The sequence below is a fragment of the Tympanuchus pallidicinctus genome, unplaced genomic scaffold (assembly GCF_026119805.1).
Source record: "Tympanuchus pallidicinctus isolate F22 unplaced genomic scaffold, pur_lepc_1.0 scaffold6, whole genome shotgun sequence".
Classification (NCBI taxonomy): Eukaryota; Metazoa; Chordata; class Aves; order Galliformes; family Phasianidae; genus Tympanuchus; species Tympanuchus pallidicinctus.
Genome location: NW_026294780.1, coordinates 10,614,750 through 10,632,645, shown reverse-complemented (window position 1 = coordinate 10,632,645; position 17,896 = coordinate 10,614,750). Strand labels below are relative to the sequence as shown.

At 36.3% G+C, this 17,896-nt stretch overlaps 1 protein-coding gene across 15 annotated transcripts; it reads right to left on the bottom strand.

Moving 5' to 3' along the window:
- Positions 1-703: 703 nt before the first annotated feature.
- Positions 704-17,646, bottom strand: IL18R1 (interleukin 18 receptor 1). Of its 15 annotated transcripts, none has more exons than XM_052664646.1 (12): positions 15,305-17,327; positions 15,035-15,106; positions 14,394-14,511; positions 13,186-13,426; positions 9,499-9,676; positions 8,542-8,695; positions 7,936-7,998; positions 6,332-6,488; positions 6,039-6,172; positions 4,668-4,829; positions 3,334-3,492; positions 704-1,883 (listed from the first exon to the last, which is right to left on the bottom strand). In XM_052664646.1, the coding sequence occupies exons 3-12, from the start codon at positions 14,440-14,442 to the stop codon at positions 1,483-1,485; spliced, it is 1,698 nt and encodes a 565-aa protein (XP_052520606.1). In that variant the 5' UTR covers positions 14,443-14,511; positions 15,035-15,106; positions 15,305-17,327; the 3' UTR covers positions 704-1,482. The 15 variants fall into 15 exon arrangements, with proteins under 15 accessions (XP_052520606.1, XP_052520610.1, XP_052520611.1 ...); XM_052664650.1 differs by having other exon boundaries at positions 15,974-17,327; XM_052664651.1 differs by having other exon boundaries at positions 14,394-16,820; positions 16,965-17,035; positions 17,146-17,327.
- Positions 17,647-17,896: the final 250 nt, after the last annotated feature.

Sequence of the window (17,896 nt, the reverse complement as noted above, 5' to 3'; positions counted from 1 at the left end):
TCCTCATTCATCCCTGCTTTGCAAGTTCTACCTCTCCATCTGTCTCTGTAAAGAATGTAGAAGGCAATGGAAGAACAGAAATGTTTACAGGAAAATATATTTATGGATACGGTATTAAATGTGGCGTCCATTTAGAAGGATTTTTTTTCTCTGCAGACTCAAATTTCTACAGATTTGGTGCAGACACTGATGATAACCATACAGGGTAGAATTCATGGACAACAAACACTCAACCTTCTACATTTTCAAGTCCTTACATACTGTAATAGTGATACGATACAGGACAGTACCAACTCTTCCCAACAATTATGTTCAGTATACAAGAAGACTTCTTTGGCACCCTTTTTTTTTTTCTTCCCTACATTGTGTGGCAGTAGTCAGGTATAGAAAGGAATGGTAAAATACGTAGACTATGGTTTCACAGTCAGTACTGATGAGACAAGAATCTTGAAGACTGCTATCTTACAACAGCTGTCTTCTAACTGATCCCATTTGCATTCTCCTCTGGAAAATTATTTATTCCAGAAGCTTGTTCTGATTCAGCTTAGTTTATTTACCTATTTTACAGTACAAAGGAGACACTTACTGCTTGTGTAGAGTAGGTCTAACAACACTCCTGCTTATTCTTGCATATTTTTTTCCTTACTCAAAGTTTGATTTTTGCCACTTACTGTTGAGTAACTGCAGCAAAAACAAAAGCCACTGTTGTACAGAGGGGGAAATAAATTTTTATTAAGTGCAAAAAATGGTACAAAAATGTTAAAAGAATCACTGAAATGATCTCAAAACAACAGTCATGTCAATTCATATATATATATATTGACACAAACATCATCAGGAAAACCAAAAGAACCACAGTCTATAAAAGCCTTACTAGTAGCCTCATTTCTCTAGTGTGGCAAACAGAAAGTAGGCATTTCTAAGCCTTGGTTAAAATCAGCAATTTGGGACCTAAGAGCAATAAGAACTGATGTTAGTTTATGTATGCATAGTCCTATTTTCCCTTGTCTCTTTTTACCATGGCACATTGCTCAGCAGTGAATACAGACAGCCTGATTCACTTCTCTGCTCAGCGCTGCCCAAGGCCTATCTGCCAGACTTTCCTGAGTAGGAGCCATTTGTTTTTACTTCCAAGCAGGACCCTTAGAAAATATCAAAACCAAAAGCTCCTAAATATCAGAAATATGCAAGTTTAACCAATGTCATTCTACAAGTAGGAAAACATAATACCAGAAGTTTACACAATGCAGTGGTTGTGGAATAAGAGTTAAGCTCCTTATGCAGACTGCTGAGGAAACATCCTTTGGGATATAATTTAGTATTGGAGTTAACATGATTCTAGCCAATGTGGTGATTCTTACATTCTTCTCAAATCTCAGACTGCTATGAATACTGTCTCTCAAAAGTAATTGCAGTGTGTGTTTTCTATTTGAATTTATTGAAGCTGGTAGCTTTCTGCAGCAAATTCCATCTCCTAAATTGCTATATGACTGTATTAAAGTCACAGCCTCCACCCCATGGTTGAGTCCCTTCTGAACCTCGATCTAGATTCAGACAGTGTCCTTTGGTGTTTGACTTGGTAGGTTTTGCTGGCATTAGGTACCGAAGGTTCTTCCAAAATCTGGAATTCACGGGAAGAGATTTATCTTTTTTCCATTTCACTATCCTCTTTGATGGCAAAAGAGACAATGATTCTGGCAAGAAATTGTAGTCACTTATAGGCATATATTCAATTAATATAATCTTTGTTTTCCTTTCTACTAGAGCTTTGTGCAGTCCACTCTCAAGTTCATATATGACTCTGTCAGAAATGTAGTTCTGGCTCAGTATAATGATTAATCTTCGGCTTTTGTCAATGAATGAATGGATATCATCAACAACAGCTGCAAATTAAAAAATAAATGTGTTATTAAGCTAAATTGAAAGGGCAGGCACTGAACTGACTTCTCCTTTAAGAATTCCACATGTACCAAAATATTCTTCTTGTGAAGAATCATCCTGTCCTTAAGAATAGATTAATATTCATTACGGATAATGGATTTGTGAAAATAAGCTCTCCCATGGTCAAAGCTTAATCTCTGAAGCAGAGAAAAATCTATATACAATCTCCAGCTATCTATCTGTAATCATACGTACAGAAGGTGACAGTTAAATTTATTTTTCATCCACTGATGCCATTAGAGTGATTCCACACAAAGTCACCAACAGTCACCTCTCCCTGATTGTTCAATAAACACCAGCTCACTCCTTTTCTTCCACTGAAATCCGAAATCTACTGCTGATAATTCAAGGCTGAGAAGGCTAGCATGAGATGATAGAATGAGTTCCAGCATTATCTCCACAACCATGAAACAACAAGGTCTACAGAAACTACAAATCTAGAAAATATGCCTCATAGGGAAAGAGAAAGCAAACTGCAGAAGTAACCAAAAGAAGAGAAAACTGAAAGGAGAAGGAGACTGGCAAGGGTACTGCAAATAGAAAGCTCCTGCAAATAGAAGGAAACAATCTGTTTTCTATATCCACAATAGATCATACCAGAGAAAATGAAATAAACAGCAACACTTGAAGGGAAGAATCAAGTTGAGCACACAGGAAAGCCTTTTTTATAATACTCAGAACTTATTGGGAAATTTCTGGTATTTCTTACAGGTTTGAAAAATATGTCAGGAAAGGATGCGTGGACAGAAGATCCCACCTTGAAAAGGAGGGTGAGAGAGCTTACTGCTTCGAGAGTTTAACATGAATTCTACCCCCCAAACAGGTGCTCAAATTAATGAAATTATATTTTTTGTGATCATCTGTAAAAGGCTTTCTGCTCATAGGTCATTTAAAGAAACAAAATGTCATGTTCTCATGTATATTTTCCTACCATTTGTCTTCTATTGGATATATTAAAAAAAAAGGCTATCAACTGCCAAAACAAGGATAGAAACATATAAGCTACCTGAAAATACTTAATACCAGAACCATCAATTTCTCTGTGCAATAAATGTAAGTTCATTCACAGACACCTGCCCTCAGCAAAAGCAGAGAAAGAGCTCCACCATCATGAAGCACCTTATAATCTGTGTTCTCACCCTTTTTCCATGGCAGCTTTTCCACCTATTTGTCTTGACTGCATAATCAAAGGTATATATGCATGTGTCTAAGAATTCATAAAATTACATAAAAAGCAATAAAATGTCTTTGTGCTGCCTTTGTGAGCAAACATAGCCTATATACAATGAAAAGGTACCACTTCAATGTAAAGAACTTTTGATAGAGTTCTTTATTTAGCTTTGCATGAAAAGGATGTGTTAATTTATTGACAAGAATATTCAATATGCTTACCTCCTCCAGGAGATACATCCCTCTCAAATATACATAACTTGTACCCAAAGTTTTCTTCTAATATCATTGGTAATATCCTCAAAGCAAATTCTCTCTCTTCTTTACTAGTAGAAACACAGTCTTTCAGGTAAGATACAAAAGCATCATATTCTTTTCCATCTGGAAAGAAATCACCCATTTTTGTCTTGTTGGCAATGATTAGAAATAAACTATCTGGTCCACCATTCTGGTTTACAAAATTACTGTTTCAGTTGCAAAGCATCTAGAAGCTTCTGCTCTTTTTTTCTTGACAATAGATACTTCAAAAAATTTGCATTTGATTTTGTTTGCATTTTTTCAAATATTTGAAAATAATATATCCTCTCTCCATTATATTTTTAAATCAGATTAATTTAACCAGTCAATGTGATACTTACAATGATCAGAAAAAAGAAAGAACTTACTAGAAACTAATAGAAAAAACATGTTTATGACTTGATAAGAATATTAAATAAGTCACATTTATTTTACTCTTTGTCTAGTGCTATCATGTAGGTCTGCAGAACAATAAAATAAGCCAGTTCATTATTTTAACGAGTTAAGAATTACAAGAATATACCACATTTGGTCATGTACCAGGAAACAATCTATAAGCATAGAACCCAAATAAGACCAATTCCAAAACTAGATTTACCATACTGATCAATCCCTAATTGAACCTTGCCACAAAGAGCTATCTGGTTTGACACAAAACACATAGCTTGGCATCAACTATACTTCTTCCTTAGCGTTAACAAAGAGAAAAATAACTCTTTGGAAACAAGGAAACAACGACATTCACCCATTACTGAGAAATCTCCAACTACTGCGGTTTATTCAAACTATAGCCAAGCTGATTTAGAGTCCAGACTCCTACAGACAAAGAAGCATTTTAATAGCAAGCAGAAGGGCACCACTGAGGTGAAAACAAATTTCTATCGATCTATCACTTTGACAACTGCAGAATGCTCACTGTGGATAGATACTTGTACATTTCTCCACCTATGCCAACAACTCTCCAACTTTTGTGATGCAGATTACTACAGAATAAAGCATATTTGAACAGCATCCAATTACATCCCTCCTATTGCCCGCTCCAGAGGCAGCTTCTCTGTGCGTATCTGCTTTACTACTCTAAGAGGATAACATCATTTTAGCACCTATTGATATCTTTTATGTACTCTTTGCTCTTTCTACCTATAGAACTCCTGCATTTATTTTGCCACTTCCTCAAAGATGGTCATTTTACAGAACTTATCAGAAGCTATTCTTTTAATCAATGTGCTACTTCAATGTCAGCATTAGCCAAGTCATACCTCCAGCAGTGTCATCTCTTTGGCTTATGTTCCTGTAGAATAGAACTAAGTCTACTCTGAAAATCACACAGACAACTACCACAGCCAGCGCAACACATGGAAACAGTACAGCAAGGATCATTCCAGTTGTAAATATGTGCATAGGAAGATCTTGGGTATTTCCTGTAAAAGAGAAACCCAGGCAATTATAGCCTTAACAGAGAGTATGATAGTAAATACTCATGACATCTTAAAATCACCCAAACTGAAATGTTGATGTGAATCTTTTCCTGTTAATCTTTCAGGCACACACGTACACCATTAATCCTAAGATGGAAAAGAGCTGAAGAACATAGATTACTCTAAAAACAACAAAATTAATCTTTGGTGCACACACACCCTAGATACACATAAATGAGTTTCATATGGGATCAATACTGAGACAAAACTCCTCAAAAATGTACAACATCCCAAACTGGAGAGCTATACTAGGTCAACTGCTTTTATCACACACAGAATCACACAGAATTCTATGTTGACCTGAGTTCTCCTCAGAATCTTTATCGTTTCCTCTTATTTGCTACTCCTTTCTCAGCTCATCAATAACACCACTTAATGTCCTTTTTAATCTTTTTTGTTGTTGTTCTGTCTTTACTCTCTCAAGCTTTTTTTTTTTTGTTTATTTATTGTTATCCTCTTATTTTAAATTCCAAATATATATTTAAATTCCAAATATGGATTACATATTTGTGAAGTCCTTTGTGAGAGCACTGTCATGTCATGCTCACTGTAGTCTGTACTTCATTTGCTCAATTATCTGCTGCATATTTTAACATCAACTAGTCTATCTGCACACTTAACGTTACATATTTCCTCCAAATAAAGATCAGAAAGGTCTGAGATGGAAAAAAAAGAAGGGAATGTCCACTTTTCAGGAATCTCCAAGCTATCTAAACAATAAATACATAGTATTACTGTAAGGTAGAGGTCAGTTTTCCAGTGCTAGAGAGATAGAATTTCTCTGATAAGAGAGAAATCTTCGACCAGAATGCCTGAGGCATTAGTGGGAATATCAAAGACTGCCCTTTCTAACAAACTACTACAGAGGGATTTGTCAGCCAGAGCTCAGCTGTGCCTTCCCAAGATGTACCTATGGCAGCAGTGGTTTACCCAGGGAGCTTTAGACAGCTGCTACAATCCCCACTGCCCCAGCTCAGTGCAGAAGGAATCATCTGGAGATATGTTAAGCCCACCATCAGAGGAGCCAAAGCCTTCACAAGCATGCATGTGTGTCTGGACTGATATTCTGAAATCAGTGCTGTGCCACCCTTGCCAAGGGGGCTGGCACAAATAATTAAAAATGAGAAACGTGATTCATAGATTATACTGTACCTTTTTTCAGTTTCACTACTTTTATGTGCATTATTTCATCGGCTTGCAGTGTGCAGGTGAAATTGTGATTCAAGTCCTCCTCTCTTACTTTTTTAATCCGTAGAAGCCTTGTGAAATAAAACTTGTTTCCCAAACTGCAATAAGGAATGAAATTAGCAACACTATCTGCATAGAAATCTACAATAAGTTGAGAAGCAGATTTTGAGGAAAAGGTTGTAGAAGAGCTGCAGTAATTTTAATTAATTTGCAGTCCACAGCGTATGACAGAAGATCAGTATTTTCTGGAAACCTACTGTGATTTTTTTAAATCTTCTTCACATATTGGTGGATCAGCCTCGGGAATACCTGAACATTTTTTTGGAAATGTATCATTAAACCACCAGTAGAGGTTGGCATCTTCTTGTATATAATAACCCAAGAAACCTGTGCAGTTGAGTGTCTCTTCTTTACCTAAACAAAGCATAACATAAGAAGATCTAATCAAAAGCAGCACTTTCACATTTACAGTGCAGCAAAATATGAGCTTTACAGGTCAGATATCCAAGATGCTATCCTCCTTTCTGGACTTAGTAGCCCTAACACAAAGTTTTATACATGTTCCATCTGTACTGTTGCACTCATTGCAGAGTGAGGATCTTCTGTCAAATTAACTCTGTAACAGGCAGAAAAGTTTAAATTAAAAAGTTAAAAAAGTTTAAAAGTTTAAAGACTTTAGTGGACTAAACTGCATGCTGCTGGAAGATAAAAGGACAACTCATCAGTGCCTCAGGGCCAGGGAAGGGCAATTAAACCAACTGATGGGGCTAACTAAACTGTATACAACAGCACAAAGAAATAACCAAACCTGCTATGGCCTGTGATGACCTCTCACAGAAAAAGCTGTCTTCTCTTCCAGTGGAACAGTTCAAGAATCTCTAAAGCAAGTCTAGCTGAAAGTATGCCAGCTTTAAATTCAGACCATCTAAATCCAAATTACAGTTGCGCAGTTTAAAACATAGACCTAAACATTTATTATCAACTGCTTTGCAACTTGAGCCTTACTGTGCACAACTGCTATTTTCAGGAAAATTTTATAGAACACTGTCTAAACAACACAAGTTTTGAAAGTCCACAGACCAAATTCATCCAAAATTCCTTTCATTCTCCACCACGCCATCATGCTGAAGGTAAACCAACATCTGGTGCCTTGGCTGAGCAAATGAGATTCACACATGAGCAACAGAGATGCTAAATAAGAATTTGCAAAATGGTGCAAGGGAACACTGGATAATGGAATGGGAGAAGCCCTCAGACACAGGACAGGAAACAGACAGACAAATGTATGTTCTTGGGAATCATATAGTCTCAACAGGAAAATTTCAGATGGTTTCCAATACTGTGTGAATCCTACAGACCATGTTATCTAACCCCCAGCTAGGAACACAGATAAGGATTCTTTGCAGCAGTAAGAGATCTGAATGCTTTTATTGACAGGACTGTCATCCCTCAAATTTCACACTGCACTGCAGAACAACATCTTTGATTGTAACAGATATGAAAGGGATTACTTATTATTGTTGCTCACTGAAAAAAACAACCAGAGGCATTTCACACATTGTTCTGTGTTGCTTGCTGTCTAAAAATAAAGCCATGGAGGGCTGGTTTATCATTACCGCCACTTTTTCTTGATGGTCATAGCAACAACCTCCTCTTCTGCCTCTGCAAGGGTGAATTTAGTGTACTTGTAGATAGATCATGGAACCCACTAGTAAAAAAATAACCATTTGTGAAGACATTAGATCCAGCAAGGTATACAGACAACTATTTCAGTTAAACTTAGCAGACCATCAGCCATAAAGAGCTCAGGACTAAAGCATGTATATGAACATGTATAAAAATACTCATATCAATTTGATACCTATTTCTGTTTGAATTTCTTCATTGCGTCCAACTATCTCCAAAGTTACAGTCTCTGGTGCATCTAAAAAAATATATAAATAAGGAAGTTTTGCTATTGAAGCTTTCTTACATTCTACAACAGTAAAAATGACACATTTCTGGAACTAATTACATAGATTCCTAATTCAAAGAGAAATATTTCGACCCATACTTACAGAGCAGTTAAAAAGCAGTATTTCCTGATGAATTTTCTGCATTTCAATACGTACAGAGCAGATAGTTTACAATGGTTGGAAGGGCTCTTTCCCCAGAATCTGTAAGTTTGTATGACTTACAGCATTAAAAATAAAAAATAAAAAAAAATAATAAAAAAAATGCCACCTAAAACTGCAGGGAAAACTTACTAAATTTTCCAAACTTGGTAGTACATGAATTTCTGCTTTTTATTTTCGAATTACTGCAAGATATATATCAGATTGCCAGATCTAATTACATCGAAATACTTACCAGGTAAGAACTGTAAGTAAGAGATGATGAATGACATCCAATCACAAACAGATTTAGTAGGGAACGTTTTCCACAGTGAAGTAAACAGAAAACATGCCTCAGTTTCAAGTTTTCTTACCTTCTTCTACTACCAGCCTAATTGTATTGGTGCTGTGGTATAGCTTTCCTTCACGACTGATGGAAATTTTGCAGGTATATATACCAGAGTGCTGAACTGATAAGGTTTTAAAATCCAGTTCCCGTCCCCTTTCATTTTCATAGTTCTTACAGTCCTGCATCAATAAAGCAAGAAAATATTATACTATATGAAATATATATTCAAAAAAAATTCAAAAAAAATATATATTCAACATCTTAAAACAGACAAAAACAATCTTCAGAATGAAGAATCACTCTTTTACTATCTCAACAGCATTTACCTGACCCAATTTCCAATTACTGTCATTTAAAGGCAACACTTGAACATCCAACCCACTAAAAGTTGAGAGCACTGCCTGAATTACCTTACATTATGAATGGTCAAAGTGGCGAGCAGGGGCCTACCTAAATCTAACGGCTGATTATACCAACACTCCACAGTTACAGGTGCTTCATCTGTTGCCTGTGCATCAGCAAAACTGATCCAAAGATCAGATTTGCCTAAAGTTACCTGAACTAGGTCTGATACAAATTCTGTAAAACATGTTCAGAAACAATAAAATTTCAAAGCTTCTCAATAACTTTACAAGCACGTGTCTACAGTTAAACAAATACCTTGGCAATTCATTTAGTGTCAGGATGACACCTATATTGGCAAAACAGATAAACAGGCTAACAGACATGCACATCAGATCTTCTTCCATTCTAAACTACCAGTAATTTCTGATTAAAGGTATTATTTCTAACAAACTTGATAACAGACAGAAACTTTATTCTGTGTATCTCTCTGAAGACTTATTTCCACAATAATTTGGAAAACTAAAGCATTATTGGATTTTTGATGGTTCTAAAAATCTCTGCAATTCACTTTTCCTGCAATTAGATGTTCTATCAATAGATGTTCTATCAATAGACAATGCTTTGATTTTTTGATTACCTTATACCATGTTATGCTGTCATTTTCATTGACAGACAGATCATTGCATTTCAATGAATGACCAGTTCCAGCATTCTGAATTTCAGTTGTTAAATGATTTTGATTGAAACAGCTGCTTCTATTTCTTTCAAGTACATTCAAGGTCCACTTTTGAATTGTGAAATTTCGTTTTCCACTGCTATGAAGAAAGATTTGCAAAACCAGTTTTAAGAGCTTTTTAAAGGAATTCAGCTTAGCAAGCTACATAACAAAATAAAAGTAAGTCCTTCAAGCTATAATAGGTAAAAAATACATGTACTGTGAACTGATTATTTACATTCCCTTTATTAGTCTTCCATCTCAAATGTGTTATTTCCCACAGTAAAAGAGGTAATCTAAACTAAATTACCTATCACAATGCATTTGACAATAAAATTATGTTATGAAATATGACAACACTGTTCTTGTTCTGGTAGATGTAGTACAAGATATATCTACCAGAACAAGAAATCAAATATCTGTGGCATCATACATAGTTAAACATGGAAATAAAAGAATTTAAGTAGCATGAATCAGCTACTGATCTTGCAGGTTTAATTTCCCATGCTTTTTAAGGTCTAAAGTAGTAACTGAGAAATCTATTTATTATAAAAATATTAAAAATAAAATAGGCGATTCTGGTTTTGTTCACAAAGTCCTGTTTTTTCATTGTTTAATACTGTGGAGATAATCACCAAAATTTTGGAAATATTTCTAAACTCTGCAAGTCTCATGAATTACTGAATCACTTACAAATTTAAGCATGTCTTCAAAAGAAAGCATTTTTGAAAGAATTAATCTCATTTTAGTCTCCACTGAACAGAGCTCTACAGTTTGCTGGCCACCACAGGTGGATAGAAGAGCCAGCAACTCTCTCTTCTAAAGCAATTTCATTACATCTCATATCTATAAAAGGAAATGTAAATATGCTGTAAAAATGCCTCTTCTAAATCTCTAGAAGCTGACCATGATCATCCAGATATCTACTATATTCTACTTGCATTTTTCTCTAAAGGTTATAGCTGTAATATTCCTTTCTGAGCTGTTATATTTCTATCACTTGTGATTCTTTTGTGATAGTTTTTGGGCATACACAACAACTTCTGGCTTGACAAACTTTCCACCTCACCCACCAAACCCACAAAAAAGGAACAAAAAACAGCTTGACTCAGGAAAGCATACAGGGAAGTGAAAGCCCTCAGGGCATATAATCCAAGTTTACCATAAAGACTGCATACATACACAGTTCTAAGCTGTTTCAGTGCAACAATCCAGTGTTACATTAGTATTTCAATCTGCAAAACAAAACTGACAGCCTTCTATACAGTATTATCTCTACATGTGTGCTTTCCCACTGCTTTCAACAGCTCTAAGCACCTTAAAAAATAAGCAGTGTTAGGAACTTATTATATATATCAGGTGTCTGTCATGAATCTCCACACAATAATTTTTTTCAGGAACTCTTTATTTCAAGGTCATTATTACAGAGCCACAAGATGACCTGCTTTCTTGTTGGTTTCTTTGTTGTTGTTATTTTTTTCTCTGCCAACCACAGGAAATAGGTACAAAAACCACACAAATTCGAGATCCTGCCAAAAATGTGTGACACAGATTTCTGTTTACCTCTCCCACATCCAGTGCCTTTGAAATCCTTTATGTTCAAGAGATGTTGCTGAAGGTGGACACGCTCAGACTTTCAGGTGATGTCCACTAATTCCTAAAATTATGTCCTCAGTCTACTGCATTAATAAATGTGCAAACACATCAACATATACATCTTTGGCTATATATGCTATGTCTCAGCAGAACAATTCTGTTGAACTAGAAAACTTCTGATTATTCTTTAAGTAAAAAATAAGTGGATAACACAATATACATACACTGTTACAACATTTTCACCTCTCTCTCCTTGCACATTGTCAGTTGCAACAGAGCAGGAAATAATTAATTAGCTTGCAAAATATGTATCCTGTGTTGTCATATAGTTTCTGAAATCCTGCAGTGAATTTGATTGACACTTTGGTCAATTAAAACTGTTTACCTATGCAGCTAAAAAATCATTTCCCTTATGCCTTACAAATTCTCATATCTAAATTAATTATTTGTTACTAATTATTAATTATCAAACAGATAAGTGAAAATATGCATAGCTTGTTTACTTTTAAACCAAAATTTTAGCCTAATATAAAATGTTATGAAACAAACTTCATTCTGTCAATCTTATTAAATCTTAAATCAATTCAGTAGCCCACAATAATCCACAGTTCTTCAATGTCAATTAACTCCTGAAAGTCCTCCTTCACTACAGAAAACCGATTCTGCAAATAGTCTTCAACTGCTCTTAGTATGCTTTCCTGTACTGAGAACCATCAGAAAAACTAATCTCAAGATACAGTGAAAATCCCATTTAAAAAAAAAAAAAAAACCCACCATAAAACTTATTGTTCCAATACCCTTCATTCTAATCTTAAAAACAAACAAACAAAAAAACACCTAATATCTGTATGGGTCTAACATGGAGAAATTCTAAATAAATAAATTAAAAACTGTTTCAGGGTGCCAAAATATTTTCTTTTAATTCAGAAACTTTTTTTCTCATAAATAAAAATGCTTTCTTCTATAACACATTTTTCAAAAGTAGTATCATAATACAGCATGTTAGAAAATGAAAAAAGGGTTTCGTAACAAAATCAAAACTCAATTGCAAATGAATACTTTGATAAAATCAAAAACTTTCTTCTGAGTTTCCTTCTTAGGTACATCAGATAATCACAATATTTCACAGAGGATCACTTCTGTGTTATTGAACAAATAATCATGTTAACAAACTCTATCCTAATAATTTTATTCAGGATCTTTTCCCATCACCTCCTCATGGTCTGATAAGGAATACCACAATCACTTGAGGCCCAACCTTACTTCCCCTTTTGACTTGTGATGTTCTATGGGGGTAAGAAATTTAATCCAATTATTTTATTTGATCCATGAACAGCTCCAGGTATGCAAGGCTTTGCACAGAAACCAGAGTTCATCTATGCTGCTGTTACTTCATTCCACATTTAATCAGTAGACATCACAGCACGAGCTCCACTCAACACAGGAGTGTAACACCAGTAAGAACAGGTCTGGTGTAGAGGACAAGCAAATTATAGAATTAAAGAATGGTCTGGGTTGGAAGTGACCATAAAGATGATCGATTTCCAATCACCCTTCTGTGGGCAGGGTTGCCATCCACTAGATTAGGTTGCTCAAAGCCCCATCTGACCTGGCTTATACCACTTTAAAGATAGGACAACCACCACTTCTCTGAGCAATCTGTTCCATTGCCTCACTACCCTCATAGTGGAGAATTATTTCCTAAAATGTTTCCCTTTACTTGGCAGTTGACAGGAGTGTCTGTCTCTCCTTATGCTTAGAGAATTAGCCATAAAACATCAAAAAATGCTACTTGTTTTATCCAATCTTTGAAAGGCAGTATCTGCCTACAGTTATTTGAATGTACTACAAATCCCTTTGAGTGGTGACTGAGAAACTGTGACACCACAGTTAATGTAGTTTTCCACACTTCCTTTGTGTGGATACCACAAACAATACAAAGCAAGACAAAGAAATTACCACATTCATAGATAAGGGCAAAGGAGGATGCTCATCCACTGGCTGTGTACCCACCTTTGAGTGACAAAGTAATTCCCAGAGTCACCAAGTTCAGCTGGCCAAAACTCCAAAAAATTCATTTGGGATACAATTCTGTGTGTTTCATTTATTCGCTTCTGCCTTCCAGCACTTTCTTTGTACCAGTTTATTGTGTATTCTTCTTTCCAAGAATGTTGTAGTTTTGACTCAGGAAAACAAAGGTAAAAATACTCCCCTTCTAGTACATCAATGGAGGCACGAAGAGGACACAACTTCTCTTCAGAGAAAGAGGAAAAAAGGCTTAATACTCTTTCAAAAAATAATATCAGCTTGACTTTAAAGTGATCTGCTGGGTAGCAAGTCTTTTATAAAACAACTTTTATTTTTTAGCAGAGTAGACTGACATAATTTATTTGTTCCAACAAAATCTATTTCAGTCTATTTTACTGAACCAAAACTAGATGACATACAAGGATAAAAAAATGGACATTTCCCTAAAATTCTTTCACGTGGGTCCAAAATGGGCATAGATGGCAGAATTTGGCCTCACTTTATAATAAAGCAGCTGCCACAAACAGAAAATTTCTTCATGTGGTTGGACTCAACAAAGATGGCTAATCCTCCTAACTGATCAACTGCCATAAAAGCAGAGTCTATGAATTGAGGTGTACATTTCCTTCTTAATTAATGCCCAATAATTACATGCTAAGATTTCTTTAAAGCTTCGTATCTTTAGAAAATTTATCTCCAAACAAGGTTCTGTGTGAAAAATCTAGTCTCAAAGTCTGCTTTTCTAATCAAATTTTCCAAATGTACTTTCGCATGTGAAAGTCATATGAAATACAGAAAAGGAACCCCGGTCTAGCACAAATAGTCAATAATAAATAAGCTTTCAATCCTATTTGTCCTAGAGATTGTCTTTCTCTAGCTGTTATTGAGACTACACTTCTGAATGCCACAGAGTCAGGATCATTTTCCTCTTTGCTGCAGCTCTCCATACAGCCATGCACCTGTTCAATAGAATTGGAGGTCTCTATCCGTCTTCATCTCTAGTGTATTTAATTCATAGTTTTGTTACTATAAATGACATTTCCAAAGTCTGGAGCTAGGCTGAAACTGAAAAAAATTAAGATGTTGTTCTTAAATGCAAAGTACAAAAATCTCAGTCTGAAAAACTATCATGATGTCCTTATTTTGGCAAATATTTTGAAGGTTCTACTGTTGAAAAGAGGATTTATACTTACCTGTGGCTGTTTCAGTTATAAAAATTAACAAAAAAACCATGAGATTCATTTCCTTGAGTTACTTCTCACTTTTCTCCAGAAAAAATGAAACTGAGTTCTTCTTGGTCACACTGAAAGCCTAAGGAAAATATACTCACAGTTCATCACAAGTGCAATGATACAGACCGCTTTGAGCATAGTGAGAAGCACAATTAATGCCCATTGTGCCAATGCAGAGGGCCTTTCAAATGGAAAGTTACTCATTTTTACCATAACAGGTATTTTGATGTATCAAGTCATGTATCTAGGTTTTCCTTGGCAGGTTTTATTTCAAATTCAGAAAACAATGACGGGTTTCCTTCCTTCATTTTCAAGATTGCTTAATGTCCTTTGTATTCCTGATTAAATTGACAGTCTTTGAGGAACATCTACATTTGGATTCCAATCCAATACAGTGTTCTGTGGTGTTTTTTTTTTTCCTACAAAGAGTATGGTATTTGCAAGACAAGACCTTACAGAAACACAGCTAATAAATTCCCTTATTTTCCAGAAGAATAGCGCAACATTGATAGATCAGACATTCAGGTGTCTTTTTAAACCGCTGGAAAACAGCGAAGGCTATAATTTTGTCTTACATTTTAATCTGTTGAGCAAATACGTACCAGCTGGGAATGCTCATGCTTTCATCTGGGGGCAAACAAGGGCAGAGCCAGTCCTACGACCATGCTTCAGTTCTGCTAACACGGCAGAAAGCATAGATGCTGATTTCAGCCAATACAAATGCCCTTAGTCATCAACCTAATCATCAACCTGAACATGCATGTACAATATGACGTACTCAAGAGAGATTTTTCACACACAGCTATCTCTTTGAGCATCCCATTTGTCTTTTCAACCTAAAACTTTTGCAATTTGAGAAGATACATACTTACTTTTGTAAGACACCTGTCTGAAATTTACTGCCAAAAACTTGCTGCGATATAAACAAGCAGGATGAAGTAGACTATTGCATTTCAAGTAATACTCCAGAATTACATCAAGATATATAGCTGCTTTCCCCTCAACTCATTACAAGTGTGCCATCTTCCCATAAATAACTGTAAGAAAATGAAAGAACTATTTCACATCCCTATTTTTCAGACTGACTGGTAGACAGATCCCAATTTAGAAAGCAGCAGAAAGCTGGGTGCTGAATACTGCAACAAGCAACTCTAAGTGGCCATGCACTCAGACCTGGTTTTGGTTCTCTTCTGTACATGGAGAATCAAACTATTATATTTTATGGGGAAAAAAAAGAAGGGTCTCTCTGTCTTGAATTTTCTTTTCATTTTCATCCTTTCACATCTACAACAAATACAATTGTCACAGACAATGAAACCATGATCCACTATATTAAGATAAAATTATATATCGTCAGATTATAATTCTAAATCCCATTTTTTATTGGCACATCACATCAGCACAAAATTGATGTTTTGATGAAAGCACAGTATAGCCCTTGGTTCTTGGAATAGGAATTAAAGAACAAAATCTGATCCAAACTACTTAGTAATAACCAGGTTTGAGATACCTGACTACAAATACCAAGTAAAATACACCACCTTAGTCTTCATCTTATGCTGCTTTTGGACCTGATGAGTTTGTCCAAGCTAGAAGTATTTTTTTTTTGAGCCATATAGTTGGCAGTACTCTTCAGTGGAACACCAGGGAGGACAAAAATATATATATATATATAATTTAGGTAAAATTCAACTACAATCAGTATTCTTCAAGGAAAAGAATAAGGTCTTTAACATTCCGAAAGGAATGGGGTGATAATATAAGGACAATGATTCTCAGAAGAAGTACAAAAATATTCACAGGGCAAAATAGCAGAGGATGAGAGATTCAAAGACAAAAGTTAAAAACAAAAATGACACAAAGTTGTCTGTAAGGTGTCTAAAGGAGCAGCAGCTTCAAGCATGTTTTTCAAATTTCCCACATGCTTAAAGCTACAGCTGGACATCCAATTATAAAAACAGTTCTTAGAATCATCGTGTCATCTCTAACACATTAAAATCTTAAAGCAAACGTGAGCATTCCAAATCGTGCAAACTGCATTAACTCTATGTTATGAAGTACATAGGCTGATACACCGAGATGTTTTGGTGGTGTAGCTCATTTTGATAAACACTACTGGAAACTGGAATTTGTATCCCAAAGGATTGTGGCATTCTTTACAACAAAGCAAAACAAACAAGAACAGATCCTTCTGAAACTCAGACTGTTTGAACAAATGTCTGGAGGGTCAGTGAGGAAGCCAGTAACCTCACCTCTTTCAGGAAGGCTTTTTGGGGAATGCCAGCCTCTTTCACGCGTGACTATATAGCACCACAATTCACATGGGATTCATGAAGAGAAAAGATCTAGAAGGCAGTTATCAGAACCTTGGTATGTCTAAACACCATCCTGTCAGGAAAACAAGATATTGGTTAAAATAAAAATCCACCTAAATTTCCAAACAAGGAAGTGTTTACTCACGACGCAGGTTGATAGTGGATGCAGAGAGGTAACCTTCCAAACGGCAGGCAGTTACAGGCTGCACTCACAAACCTTCTGAATTCAGCACTGAAACACAGCGATCTCGAAGTGAGTCAATACGAAAACAGCCCAGACTGAGAAACCTTCCGAAAAAGCAAGAGTGGAATTATCACTTTTTTTTTTTTTTTTTTTTTTAAACTGTTGAGCACAGGGAGGAGAATGGAAAAGGCAGAAGTGAGATTTTCACTTTTACTTGTATGGCTCGGAAAAGTAACAGCAATTTCTGAACGTGAACTCTTCTAAAGGAAGCATTTGAGAGAGGCACCCTACACACCAGGAGCCCGCGCAGCACCGCCCCTTCCTGCATGGTGCAGCGGAGCCCGGCAGGGGGCGGGCGCCTCCCGGTTGAATTAGAAGGCAGCAGCCCGGGCAGGGGCTGTGGGTTGTGGGTTGGGATTACCTGGCTTGGAATTACCTGGCTTGGAGAGTGCTCCCGGCTACCAGCTGCTGCAAGGTGAAACCTGGCGGAGTGCCGTGCCTGCAATTGGGGCAAAATGGGCTGTGTCAGAAGAGAGACCTTTACAGGATGAGAGGGTGCACGGTGATGGCTTCGTTACTTTTGGATGGAAACACCTCTTCCTCTGCTCTTCTGCTGAAGGCTTGTGGCGGGACTGTGTTCTGAGAAGTGTGATGAAAGAAGGATGGAGCTTCAGGAGTGTGCATATCAGGCTAAAAACAGCAGCTTCTATCTCAGCTACAACTTCCGTCCCTCCTCAGTGGCCCTTTGAGGATGAGAGTGTTCTAAGAGATAAACAATAAAGCTGATATGCTGCAAAAAGATATAAAAAAACCACAAAGCCTGACAAATTACGATCTGCAGGAAAAGACAAAATGTGCTCCCATGCAAGATTCTCCTGATTTCAGAGCTGTTCTTTCTGTCCCGATGTCCCTTTTGGGGGTGGATTGACACAAGGTTTTGAGACACAAAACATCATAATTCCATT